Below are 14,407 nucleotides of genomic sequence, written 5' to 3' on the forward strand. Positions count from 1 at the left end.
ACAGTTGCATGACTAATATTTTAGATCCCTGCTACGATGCACAGTGTATATAAATGCTGCATTTCTCCGCGGTTTATTTTGACAAACACCTTAAGCAGGGGCCCACGACTGTGCAGCAGGAGAGCCGCGGCGCCTTCCCGGGCTCCTTACTCCGCTAGAAACACGACCTGTTGGCGGTTGTGGAGGCTCAGCGCACCGGGGAACCTTCGTGCTTCAGTCGTCCAGAGTACTTTTTGGATACTAAGCAGTGTCCAGACTTTCCACTGTAACTTTGTCAGTAAATGTCATGATGGAGCTGGAGAGCCAAACGACGGTGAGTGAGCTGCCGCCTTCCCCGCCGGCGCCTGTCTAACTTGCTATGCTAACCCTCCACTGGCCACCAAAACTCTTTCTAAAAACCGGCAATACAAAGCAGCCTTGTTCAGTGACGACATGCCTTATAAAATATGAACCAATGATATTACTCTATTGAATTCGGCACAGCCACATTTCAATAGGAAGCTTTTTATTTGAGTATAATGGCAAATTTCCCCCGAGCTAGTCGTTGCCGCCAACCAGGATGTTTCTTGGTAAAAGATTATGGAGTTTGTTGCTAGATGTGTTATTGAAGAAGTAAAGTGTTAGTCTTCGATCGATATGTATGCCAAACTAACGAAAAGTCAGTTGTAACACGGTAATAGCGAGTGCATTTACTAATAATCAAGGCGCAGGAAATTGATAGATTTTTTTTTAATGGAGAGTGGTCCAACCAAGTGAGAATATGGAGATGGGATACATGAAGAAAAAAAAAAAACAACAACCTTCATTACTAAAAATCTAACTTTTTTTTTTTTTTTTTTTTTTTTTTTAATTTTCATTGTGATTGTAAGACTTACCAACTAGATGTGATAGCTTGGCCTTGCTATATGAGAAGTGAAAAAAAAAAAAATGGTACAGTGCTACAAGGGTGTGCCAATGAACAGCAGTAGAAAATAGTAGAAAATAGTTATTCATAGCAATAGCAAATGCATGAAAGTATAAATGATACTGCAATACAGTAACATGGGATATATACTTTATGACATCCGATGTGAGGGTCTAAGGACAGAGGATGTTGTATTTCCTGTAAAGCCCTTTGAGACAAATTTGTAATTTGTGATTCTGGGCTATATAAATAAATACAATTGAATTGAATTGAATGACATAAGCAAAAAGCTCTGAAAATACTGCCACATATTCAATAGAGACTATGGGTATATAAATTAAAATCAGTGCCTATACAGCCTTTATACATGATGCACACAACATGCACATTCCTCTGAGTGTCAGTCCCTTTTAACTTCCTTGTGTGACAAGGTGACACATTTGTTCCTGACTGGCCCAGACGGGCACCATGTCTGTGTTTTAGCCTTGTTTCCACCGTGTCATTTCCAAGTTGTATCAAGTTGTATCTTGCTGTCCATCCCAGGCTGGCTCTACCTCCCGCTCCCCTGATGCGGCTTTTCCAGAAAACCCCAGCGGCTCCTACATGCCACACACACACCCCAGCAGCTGCTTCATCCCCAACCGCATCTTTGTCGGCGGGTTCAACTTCAAGGTGACAAATATCCACAAATTGTCCTTGTGACAGTGTGCCTCTTGGTGATTAATGCTTCACTGTACAGTCAAATAAGTGTGTGTGTGGTGTGTGTGTTCCTAGGTTAATAAGGATGACCTGAGGCATATCTTCTCACAGCATGGTGCTGTTAAAGATGTGAAGATTGTGCTAGATCACTCAGGAATGTCAAGAGGGTGAGTTACATTCATAGCGTTACACTAACACTGTATGCACTGGCTATGATTTGCAGCTCTTTCTTCTAGGATTAATTATGCATTTTATTATTTTAACCTTTTTGTATTTCACTCAGCAAACATGCTGTTGAGGGGTCAGTTCCCTGCTTTATATTTACACTAAGATAATCCATACATTTGCTTAGATTTCTTTCTGAAATCTTATTTCTCCAATTTACTTTTTCACAGAATCTAGGTTTTTGCTCCTAATAATGCCTGTAATTCTGTCAGCTGTCAGTATATTTGCCCAGAGTCAACATATTAAGGGGGAAAAAAATCATCACTGAATTGTTCTTCACAGTAGTTGTGAACGCTTTGAAATTTGAATGTTTTTTAATCCGTTGCCTCACTGATTATTTGGTGATTGGTGTATTTTGGCTTCAGCAGCCTGCAGTGATCCTACATAGATTTTGTGTTCTGATGTTCTCTCATAACAATCAAGCCAGAAATGATTTTTTTGTGAGTTTTGTTTCTTTGTTTTGGTTTTTAAATGGATCATAATTTCCCTATGACGTGGCATTGAAAAGGTCTTTAAAAAACTGTTACCTTTGCTGGTGTTTTCTGCTTTTGTTTGTTTCTCAAAAGGTGTTACGAAGCCTTAAATTGTGCAGCAACCCTGTCTGCTGATATCTTATTGAATATATTTTTGTTAATTAAAAAAGTTTTTGAGGTAATGCGGTTCTTCCAAAACATCACAGATTCTCTGATAATGTGTGTGACCTCCACAAAATGGAAAACACAGGGCCCTATTAGGAATTGCCCAGTAAAGCCACAGTGTACTGTTGTTGGCCACTGTTTTGATGGTGTTGTTTCATCAGATATGGGTTTGTCACCTTTGAAACCCCAGACGATGCACAGAAAATCCTTCATGATGCAAGTAAGGTAGGCCATCAAAGCATCCTGCAGTGCTGTAATGTGTTCACAGTCCCAATGCACATGAAGCTCACTTCCTGATCACCGCATGTGGCTTGCATCTCCTCCAACTGTCATGTTAGGCTGACGGCATTTACTTCAAAAATATGAAGCTCAGCATTGGCCAGGCAGTACGCAGGCAACAAGCCGTCACACACAGTAAGTGGTTTAATCAGCCTTAGAACCAAAGAGCAGATTCCATTTTAATGCCTATATCATATGGCCTGGGAAAACTGAATTAAATTAGTCCATTTATAAAAGTCCAGTATACTGAGTTTTTGCTTCTTTTCAGTTTCTCTGTTCCCACAAAGTGACATGTTTTCCCTGATTGGCCACAGTGGGAGCACAGGTTTACCGTTGTGTTGTCTGTGTCTTGTCCCAGCCAGCAGTGTGATGATGGCCAGCCCGGGCCCCGCCGCGCCCCTACCCATGCCCTATGGGCCTCTGTACCTGACCACGCCGTCCGGCTACCCCTACACCTACCACAACGGAGTGGCCTACTTCCACAGCCCGGAAATGAACCCTCCTGCCCCGCACTGGCCAGTCTGTCCACACTCACATCACACACACTTAACCCTCCTGTTATGTTCAAATTTACTAACATCTTTTATGTTTGGGCTCAATTTGACCCCAGCAGTTTAAACCTCCACAAAATTATTATAATTGAAATTGTTACCAAAGTTTATGTGTCAGGTACTTTATGTTTCTTTGCTGACAACCTAAATAGCCCTTTAAAAAAAACTCCCCACTTATACATCCAGTATTTCTATTACGCCACTATGGAAAAATGTGCAAATCACCATAAAATCTCACTGATTGACCTGAAATTGGAAAGAAATATCTTTTTGGTGTTTTAATGGCTTCATATTATTTGTAAGTCCAGATTTTTGTTATTTATAACCAATGCGTACAAAGTGTGTACAGGACATTGAAAACATATCATCATGTGAATTTCATGTTTACCCGGTGGTACCCATTACATTAGGAACACTCATTAAATATGAAGCAAAAAAAATGATGTTAATCATTAAACACTGAATGGGGTCAAATTGACCCCAAACATGATAGGAGGGTTAAAGGAACATTTTGCCAATTTTCATCCCCAACTCGATCATACTAGTGTGGGAGGTACATGATTAAAACACAGCTGATCAGTTTTTTCATTGTCTCAAGCAGCTGCCATTACTGCATGGTGCACTACACCATCCTTATTTATTTATTTATTGATTGATTGATTGATTGATTGATTGATTGATTGATTGATTGATTGATTGATTTAGGCTTGCGAGCCGTCATAGTAAGCAGGTCTGAAAAACACTGGAATACACTGATAGCATGGCGCACACGGAGGAAAATTAATTCATGATGCTTTTTTAGAGCCACATATTTCTGGCTTATTATTTGAGCCTGAATACAGCGAGGAGGAACTGCTTTATGATAGATTTGTTTGCCGATAGAGGAGGAATTGTTATGCTGCAACAAGTTCCACCTTGCAAAATAGAATAAAATATTTACAATTATGTGTGGGTAGGAGAAGGTTGCACTTCAGTAATATGATTTTCAGTGGAAGTGCTAAACCCAAAATCCAATTTGCATATTCAAAAATGTTGAAAAGTAGCACATCCAAATTTACAAGTATGTGTTAACAAGTTTATTTCATCTTTTATCAGTGTGCAATAATGTATGATACCCCAAATTTTGAGCCATGGGAGAAGGAGGTATGCAGTGCATGCCAGTGCATTTCATTCATTTCATTCTTCACTGCTGCTATACAGAAAGAGGTACAGATAGACTGATAGATTTCTAATATCTCTCACTACTCAGGCAGTAAAATAAAAAGACAGATTGGCCATCACAATAGCAACTTCATGCCTCTAGAACCAAAGGGGCATTTTTTCTCCTGCCCTGAGTAAAAGTTTGGCCACAATTGTTAGGGGTGGGCCTGTTTTACAAAAACTGCAGAAACTCGTGAGCGTAATGTGCATTCATAACAAAGTTTGTGTGAACTTTTGGGTATTGACTCTGAGGGAGCATGCAAAATTTCATGAAATTTGGTAAAATAGGTGTTGCTATAGAGATATTGTAACTTTAGTCGTTGGTTGATACACTAGCTGTTTTGCATGTTGTCTTTGCATGAAGGCCCAGCAGCATCTGAGGTGATACACCAAGCAGAATGTTGCACCGTTTTGCCAATAGGTATTTGCTTGGACCTATTAATTTGGCACCGACAGTTATATTTAATGATTGTGTCTGTGAATGTTTTCTCCAGCAGTCTAGTTCATCAGTGATGCTCTCCAACCCTCATCAGCCTGTCTGCCAACATCAAACCCACCACCACCAGGTCAGCTCACCCCAGCACCTCTCCACCCATATAGATATTTTCAACTCCACTATACATAATGATTAAAGCAACTGATGGCTGAGATTGGGAAGTATGCACTAGTTTGCTCTCTCTCTCTAACCCCCCTGGTGCATCTCAAACCACCTTCAATGGAGTGTCCTCCAGACCTGTATCAGTTCTGGTTCTTTGGTGTAAATCTATGAATATGCATTCTGAGATTTAAGAGGTTTTGTTTCCTCTCTTTACTGTGACTATCAATGTCTGTTGTTCAGATTGCGATGGCCTCTAGCCCGGTAGTGTACATGCAGCCGTCGGGCCACCTGTACCAGCCCGCCAACAGAGACCTGGCCCAGCCTCCTGTGCCTGTCCCAGAAGGCTCCGCACTGGGGCCATGGTTTCATCAAGAAGACAATACACAGAGGCACAGCTGTACGAGGCAAAATGTAACAGTGGCAGTGGTAGTTGTAAGACTTGACAGTTGCATGTTGGATAGATAATGATACTTTGTTGACACCATGGCTTCCCTCTAGCGCCACCAGCAGGAAGCAATGCTTGTTTTGCTAGATTACATTGCAGAACTCAATAACAATAGTCCTATTCAGGGCTTTTAGTCCACTTCCAGACATTCAATCAGACATTCCTAATTTATTGCATGGCTCAGTTTGGATAGATTTTGAGCAAGTTAGGAAGATTTCAAGTTGAGGATACCAGCTCCAAGTGTAAGATTCATTTACTGGAAAATAATCCTGTGATCACTGATTTAATCAAATTCTTTTAGGAGTCTGCTACTGTTTTACTTGTCAAATTTGTGGATTCCTTTGTATTCCTGCACATAAAAGGTGATGATTCCCTCCTCAGGATCTAACGTGGTCCACCTCAGTGGCCCATATGGAGCCAAAGTAGCATTGCTGCACCAACCGCCAAGACAACAGCTGTGCACAAGCCTCCATCCAGCAGAGCCGTCCATGCCCTATGTCTAGTAGGCGAGAACTCCCCACAGCTTTTACCAGGGAATAACCACTCACACACCAGCAGCAGCTCCTCTCCATTCATCCACCTGTTCTCCATCAAGTCCTCTGCCAAGGATTTAACACTTACATATATCAACTCTTTTATCTGTAACAGTACAGTTTTATCACTGGATGTGTCACTTTTGCATTGTAAAATATTGTGTCAAGTAGAGGGCAGTGATGGGCAAATACGCTACACCTGAATTTAATATTCACAAATGTATCACCTTCAAGGGTATCTCCTATGTGCCAGTTGAAGGTTTTGTATTTTGACTTAATACTTTCTTTCAGTCCTATGCCATTGCTTTTTTAAAACTCTTTGCTAAAGGTAAAGAATCTCAAATTAATTTCGTGCCCATTTAAATTATGTTGAGTTCAAAGATATTACAAAACTGGGATGTTTTCCCCATATTGAATGAGTCACACTTGTTTGGCAGTTATATATTTTTTCTATTTACTGGATATTTTATTGTTTTAAACAAGTATGTTTTAATTTGTGATTTTCCCTTTAATATTTGTTCAGTGTTTTGACTGTTTCTTGTTCTCATGTTATTTTGTGAGCATTTATGTAAATCCTGCCAGACTCTACAGAGAAACACTTTGCGGTGCTTTGATGGCTCATAATTGTGTATGCAACAATTTGATTGTTCATTTTTAGTCTTATCTTGAAAGTGGTTTGTACAGGTTATGTCACTGTTAGCATCTCATGTGTCCCATAAATTTGTCTCTTCACTAAAACTCAGGGCTTTTTGTCTCAGGCTGTGTGCAAAACACATGACCTAAACATGTTATTTAAAATTGCTGTCTGGTCATTTGTTTAGGTTTAATGGGAAAGTAATATGTACTCATTTTACTTTACATAGCTAATACTGCATGAGCACCCTGTTCATTTGTTTTGTGGTACCGTCAAGCACAATGTTCTGGTGCAATGTTTTCATGAAAGTTATGAAAATAAATTTTGCTCCTTTCTGTATGTTCCCTGTGTCCTCCTTGTTAACGAGTCCCCTGCCTTGTGTCGCTCCCTTTCTCCAGGTGTGTCCTCTTTTCCAATCAGATCAGTTTGTATAAAAGTCTTGCTTTCCCTCTTGTTCCCAGTGTTTCCCAGTGAAGTGTGTACACACTGTATTTGGTACTGCACTTAAATTGCTAGTTATTTTATAAATTTATGAGTTTCTGACTACAGAGTATATTTTGAAGCATAGATAAAGAAACAGAAATGAATGATTTTTCCTTTATATAAAGGAAAATCCCACTGGTTCTAGTTGAGCTTGATTAGTAATAAACTCCAAAGGAACGTCAGCACTGAACTCAGCTTGACACAAGGTGGCAAATATACAATATATTTTATTTATAAAATGTGAATGCTAATCCACCAGGGACATACTACAGAAAATACATTGAGTGAATCATTTTTTATCAAACATGAATATATAAATCCAGAAACAATTAGGTTTTTGAAAACCCAAGGCAATGCTGAGTGGTTGGCATTAATCATTCACAATAAATGAGAACAATAAATTACTTTTGTTATGTATAAGCCACATTAAAGAGGGCCTGCCCTGCTACTGCACTAGCTGTTCCAACCCATTTTGTCATGTACAAGAGCAAGGAAGTGTTCAGAGACTCTGACTGTAACAAATATCAAGTGTGTGTGTGATAAGACGAAACCTGCTCACAGCTGTGTGTGAACCAGCGAGCAGGCCAGACAGGAAAACCTTTCAAATGAGACATCAAGGCCAGAGAGAGCTTTCAAAGGACTTACACTTCTTGGTTCCACTAACAAACTATAATTTACTATCACACCAAGACATGTGCTTTTAAAGCATGTGTTTCTTAACTGGTCTGATGTCCTTCAATATGGGGTAGAAGGTAAGACCAGTATGAGAATAGGGTGCAAAACGTTTGGATAAATGCAAAACAATGTCTGACACGAATTTCATTACATAATCTGAAAATGTGGGAAGAATACTTAATCAGCAATTTTTCAGCCAATTCTCAAAATTGTACAAGAGCAAATACTATCTTTTTTATTTTTTTCAGGTTTGATTTGAGCAGACTCACCGCTCCCATGACCCTGACCAAGATTAATTTTAAGAGGCTGGATAGATGAGTGCAAGGCTTGGAGCCCAGGTCAAACTGTAGCTACAGAATAGTTAATATTTATCTTATTGTGGTTACAACTGCAAATTGGTGAGGTTTGCTGCTGGTCAAATTAAGTAAAATTCCCAATTCTGTTCCTGTGGTGGTCTGACCTTTCTGGCCCCATGTGGAAAGCACTGCCCTCTGGCACCCAAGTACACAAACCAACCCTAAAACCAGATATATATATATTTTTTTTTTTTCCAAAGAATATAAGCCCCAAGGGTGTGAGTGTCCATCCTCAGGCTTCACTGTCTGCCTCCGGCTCGTTCTGCGTTTCATCCTCCATGATGGGAACTATCAGATTGTCCTTTGACATCAGGTTGTACTTCATCACAAAGCGAGTGAAGCGATGGCACAAGAACGTCTCATTCTGGGCAGGGAGAAAAACATGTATGCAACAGTTCATCACATGAAATCAGCTGGCTGTGTCATGTTAATTGGCAACAACTGCATTAAATACTGATGTTCCATAGAAAAACAAATCTAAAAAACTGATCATTTCTCTACCTCATATTTGTCAAAGATTTGGCGGTGGTGGAAATATGCATGGGAGAATATCCGATAGATCCGCCGGCACACGGAGCCCAGCTTAGCTACTGAGGATTCTTTAATGCTCACCCTGTGGAACAAGACACCACAGCTTCAGCTAAGATCCACAGACACAAAGCTGAATGATATCATGATGATTATATGACATGGTTGCTACTATTATTGATACACTATGATCCACTGGTAAAAGCAGGAGATTTAATGGAAAGGGGGCTGTTAGGTTTATGGTGGAGAGATCTGTTTTCACCTGCTGGGGAAATACTTGTTACTGTTGAGGAGACAAGCAGCTCCGTCCAAAGTGTGTCTGGTGTAGTCGATGGCTGGACACTGAAAAAAAAAAAAAAAAAAAAAAAAACATAAAATAAATTCAAATGTAAGAATATAAGACTGGGAAAAAATTAAATCTAACCAACATGAATCTGCAGTACCACTATCACATGCTAACAGTTCTTTTTCACAGCAAGCATTTTGACATGAAATAGCAGGTAAACCCAGGTGTTACTGATGATATTAATTCAGGTTCTGTTCCAGTGAGTCAGCATGAACAACAGCAGCAGGACCGCGGCTAGAGCCTTAATCAATGTTATTAGTAACACCTGTGTTTACCTGCTATTTCATGTTCAAATGGCTGCTGTGAAAAAGGACTGCTTACAGTAACCTATGTTGTAACTGAGACAGGAATAATGCAGATATGAACATGATCACAGACAAAGCTCAGCTTTTCCAGATACCACTTATCCTACTGTGTAAGAATGTGCACAAGTCAATGTTCCCATGGTCAGCTATTCAGTGCGGCCTAAACTAATGTTTGAGTCTTCAGCCATATCCACAAATCATGTCAGCAATGAGGGCCGCAGTTTTTTCAGCTGGGAGTCTGAAGTGTATTATAAATGATATCATGATACTTTATTGAGGTCTATCTTCCTCAATTATAGACACACTGGCTGTATTTTCTTGTATTTTCTTGAGCCATACCACCTTCCACTGATTGGCTTTTACTCTTCTTGAAATCTGATATAACCGGACTTAGCTATTGGAAGTTGAGGGCAAAACAACAAAAAAGGTGGAATTAATAACACCAGAAGTCTTATAGGCTGCCGGATGGGGGCTTACTCAGCTATTTAAGTCCTGCATAGTTCTACTCTATTAATAAGTTATGTTAATAGAACATCACACTATTGACATGTTATTTTTAACGTAAATGCCCCACTGGGCCTGCTGGCATTACACAGAAGTTCATGGGGTCATCCACAATGCCAGTTTTCATCCTCTAGCCAACAGGAATCTGCATAACAACTGTTACAACCAGCAGGCCAGCTGGTGGAGCTACAGGACAGCTGATGGAGGCACCAGAGTTGATAAGTATCATCATATAGCCAACAGCAAAGTTAACACCAACTTCCATGGAAATGCAAAAAAAAAAATGTTTTGGAGAAATCAGTGTATGAGATAAAAAAAAAAAAAAATAGCCTGCTGGTGGCACTTGAGAATAAGTCATGAGATCACCAAAAATGCCAGGTTTCATCGTCCAGGCAACATGAAGGTAATCAGCAGTGTAGACCCACAGCCTCCCAGCAGGGCAAAGAGTGTTAACAGATAAATCCCTTGAATGACGATTCAGGTATTTGGTCTGCATGACCCTTCCATAATGAATTGTTGTTGAACGTACCTCTTTAGGAGTCTTGTGAGCTGCACAGAGGAAGATCCACTGCTCAGTGGCAGTCATCTGGGTGCATATGTCTGCAAAGCACTCTCCCTAGAGACAGATACAGCAGCAAGTGACTCACAAACACATCCGCTAGCTATCAGAGGTCCATGATGGACGCAGTACAATAAAAGAAACAGTCATTAAAAAAAAAAATCACTGAGGTTTGAAGATTATGGGTTTTTAAACGGTGGCCATGATACCTGTATTTCTGTATAGCTGATATAGAGTTTCTTTACAGTTAATCATTTTCTTGGAACATTACAAAACTTCAAACTCTGCAGTGTTTCTCCCAACATTTCATTCTTGTCAATGGCATTTAGTCCACACAATATTAAAATTCATCCTTGAAACTTCATTACAGTAATACATATCAAAATGACAAATTGCATCAATGTTGGAGGTGGATGACACTGAGTTGCCAATGTCCAATTCACCAGAAAAGTCCACCATTAGTTCTCTATGTCAACCAAGCAATATTAATCTAGTAGTACTAGTACTTTTTGTACTACTTCAAATCCACTGATTCAATATTCTTACAAAATGATTGCAGGTGTTAAAGTCAGCAAACCTCTATCTTGGGAAACATTTTAGGATCATTTTTTCCAACGTCACGTATACCTCGGTCACATGATTTTCAGCTGACGTTTGTGGGGTCATTTTCAATTAGAATTCGGGAAACATCAGGCGGAACAGTTACCCGCTGCTGCGTCACCCCGCTCCAGACGCCTCAACAATTCTGATTTCTTTTTCCATCTGTCATACTGCTCAAATTAGGATTACAACATCCCTAAGAAAAACTTGGGTGAGGACAGGAGTGACGCAGCTGTTCAGCGATGGAATCCTGTACATGTAATGTGGCAGCTGTCGCATTTAATTCTGTTGGCTGACGAAATGTACGATCAAGAGCTGGATGCAGTGAAAGTAACTAAGTTATTCTGCATTTGCAGAGGATGTGAACAGTTACTCTCTGAGCTCCGAATAATTCAACCAGACTGTGGGAAAGAGGCTAATGATGGTTGCAGAAGAGTGCAAAATGACACTGAAGAGGCATACCTGCAATTTGACAGCCAGGCCGTTCAGCTCTAAACAAAACTGCCTAAAGAAGAGACACAGAGAAATAAAGAAAACAAGAAGAATTACATACTATTCTTGGATATTATTTTGTTTACATGGTGAGAAGTTACATGCAAGTCCCATTTCTAACATGCTATTACAATATTGCATGTCAAAATGTCACTGCTACAAAATGTATGTAATCTGATCAGATTTGGAAATTTTGCACAATTGTTGCACAGTTAATTCAACCAAGGTCCTTTCAGGAGTGGCTACCTGAGGTGTTCATACTTCCAGACGCCCTCATCCTGCCCCTCAGGAGGCTCTAAAATCTTCTCAATGTTGGCACAGTCTGACCGAATGTTCTGCTGGATATACTGAGAGACAAACACACACTAAAAATGACAGTACCACAGGGCCGTGACCACCAGCAGCATATCCAGTGGAGCTGAAACAATCAGTCCATCAGCAGAAAATTCTGATAATAGATTAGTCATTTTAATCTTAATCGTTTTGCTGGTTATGCCTTCACAAATGTTAAGGATTACTTGCTAATGTACACCTTCTGCATGCCTGTCATCTTTCTGCATGAGTGCAGGAACAAAAATTGATTAAATGTGGAATATAACTGCAACACATCATTTACCACGCAAATAATCACCTGTTTTAATATCAGCAGTTTTTGATATTTTGTGTGTAAATGATGTGTGTCTCAATGCAGTTATCTTATGAGTGAAATCGGGATGTTTTCAAAGTTGCAGCAGTGTGTTGAATAGCCCGCTTTCTATCATTACAAAACAAATATGTATTTCTTCTGAAGCAATCTGAAGAGGTCACTTTGGGCTCTGGGATATGGTCATGATAGTCATCTGTCATTAGTTTTAACATTTTATAGATGACATGATTAATCGAAAAACTAACTTGCAGATTAATCAACAAAGAATGGAATCATCAGTTGCAGTACAAATGCCTCAGGAACCTAATGTGACCCATGGAGAGACTTCACACAAAACTCAGAGGAATTCATTTAATACTACAAATAATAGTAATAACAACTGGTGGGATGGGTTCAAAAAGGTGGATTTTTTTTCTATCCAGGTCAATTCAGGGTTTTTTGGGTTTTTTTTTTGGACCCTTTACATGCAGTCACAAACTGTCACAACTTTGATTGATGTAACTTTGATTGATTATTGTTAAAATTGTTGGAACAAATACTGAACATTTACTAACGTGTCTATTACATATCGCACTCGGTGTTATCTCAGTGTCGTGCTTCTTTTACAGCAGTACAGGGTGGGCTACAGAATATAACCCACAGCTTATCTGATGACGATTATGAACAAGAATTATTGTAAACAAAATAAAGGGGCTGTAGTAACACTGCAGCCTGTCTTTCATCACATGCTGAGCCAAAGTAAAGCTGGCAGGATGATGTTCCTCATGTTTATGCTAACTGTGAGGTTAGCTTATCTCACCTGCTGAACGGCCAGGGTACTGTCCATGTCCTCAAATGACTCGTCAGGCCAGTTGTAGAAGTCCTGAAGCCACACACACACACACACACACACACACACACACACACACACACACACACACACACACACACACACACACACACACACACGGTTAGCTCTCACAGCCACAGGTCAGCCTCTGCTCTGCTGCACTTGTCATTAACTGAGCTAGCTAACGTAGCGGCTCAGCTGACACCAAATGACAGCTGCACCAAGGAGCCACCGAGCTAATGTCTGCTATTGGCCACATATAGCCATATAACCACCAGACTTAGACAGTGTAACTTTTATTTTAAGTCTTACTTTATGTTAACAAAGCTATTTTGGCCCTAACTTACACTGTAACGTTAGAATATGCCAAGCGCCGTACCTCGGTTCTGCTAGTACCTTGAATGGAGCGACATGTCCGTCAAAAAAAATTGTAGCCATACGGGAAAACGTAAAATTAGCTATTACACACCTCGTAGAACACGAATTAAGTCATTTTCTGAGTTAAGTGGGTTTTCTGGTAAATTCGGCGTATATGTAACCCACCATAATTCTATTAATTCAATACAATTTCACACTTGGAAGAAGCTAGCTCCGTTTCACCGCAGTTGAGCGTTATTTGGCGGAGGGAGACTAACGGGCGAGTTACAAAAGTTTAAATTTGAATTTCCTTAGTGCTGATAGGTGGATTGGATGCATGCCGAATTGAAGTATGTGTTAATTAACTGTAACTGATTTATGTAAGTTTCTACGAGGTGTGCTTATTTACCCATAAGACCAGCATCCTATACTTGCCATATTTCTGAATGGAGTTTAGCGGAACACCAGGCAATCGGTTCCTGACAGATGACGTAAAACCGCAGGACCGTACGGCTATAATGGATCCAAGAAGCCAGGTAACGTCTCAACTCGCTTGCTACTTTGATTGAAATCATCTGGACAAACCACAGCTGGCAGATGTGAACAGTAATAACTTAAAACAGCCCACCTTGGCTTTAGTTCCCGGTCGATTCCTCCTCAAAACGGCAGTGCCCTCCGCCATGACCATCTCGCCCAAAATCCGGATTCCGGGCGCACTAGTCTGTGAGTTCCAGTGCGCCTTCTTCTTCTTCCTCTTCTTTGTGTTCAACAGAGGATCGCCAACCGACGTATACCGCCACCCTCTGTACCGGAGTGTACAGTGTCAGGAAAACATACAGTATAACAAATTTGGAACAATACGTTGCTGTTACAGTACATTTGTCGGATTTATGCAAGGCACTCTTTCCCAAAAGAAACAAATCCAAGTCCTGTATGTCTGAGTTGGATGGTTTTATTTTACTGAAATCTTTTATCTTGCACCTTCCTTAAAACATCTTGAAATCAATAATTTTGTATATAT

The 14,407-nt window shown here is 40.1% G+C and overlaps 2 protein-coding genes across 2 annotated transcripts; one reads left to right on the forward strand and one right to left on the reverse strand.

The window, feature by feature from the left end:
- The first annotated feature begins 244 nt into the window (after positions 1–244).
- On the forward strand, positions 245–6,950 carry LOC115375724 (protein boule-like). The gene is made up of 9 exons (XM_030075255.1): positions 245–313; positions 1,448–1,576; positions 1,679–1,770; positions 2,628–2,682; positions 2,805–2,880; positions 3,104–3,264; positions 4,991–5,062; positions 5,329–5,491; positions 5,921–6,950. Coding segments are annotated over exons 1-9 (777 nt in total). The 5' UTR covers positions 245–286; the 3' UTR covers positions 5,923–6,950.
- A 448-nt stretch (positions 6,951–7,398) lies between these two features.
- LOC115371149 (MOB-like protein phocein) lies at positions 7,399–14,153 on the reverse strand. Its single transcript, XM_030068327.1, has 8 exons — positions 14,015–14,153; positions 13,000–13,062; positions 11,801–11,901; positions 11,525–11,567; positions 10,433–10,519; positions 9,011–9,090; positions 8,722–8,833; positions 7,399–8,584 (listed from the first exon to the last, which is right to left on the reverse strand). The coding sequence occupies exons 1-8, from the start codon at positions 14,072–14,074 to the stop codon at positions 8,453–8,455; spliced, it is 678 nt and encodes a 225-aa protein (XP_029924187.1). The 5' UTR covers positions 14,075–14,153; the 3' UTR covers positions 7,399–8,452.
- Between the last annotated feature and the right edge of the window lie 254 nt (positions 14,154–14,407).

Source organism: Myripristis murdjan, chromosome 2, assembly GCF_902150065.1.
Source record: "Myripristis murdjan chromosome 2, fMyrMur1.1, whole genome shotgun sequence".
Classification (NCBI taxonomy): Eukaryota; Metazoa; Chordata; class Actinopteri; order Holocentriformes; family Holocentridae; genus Myripristis; species Myripristis murdjan.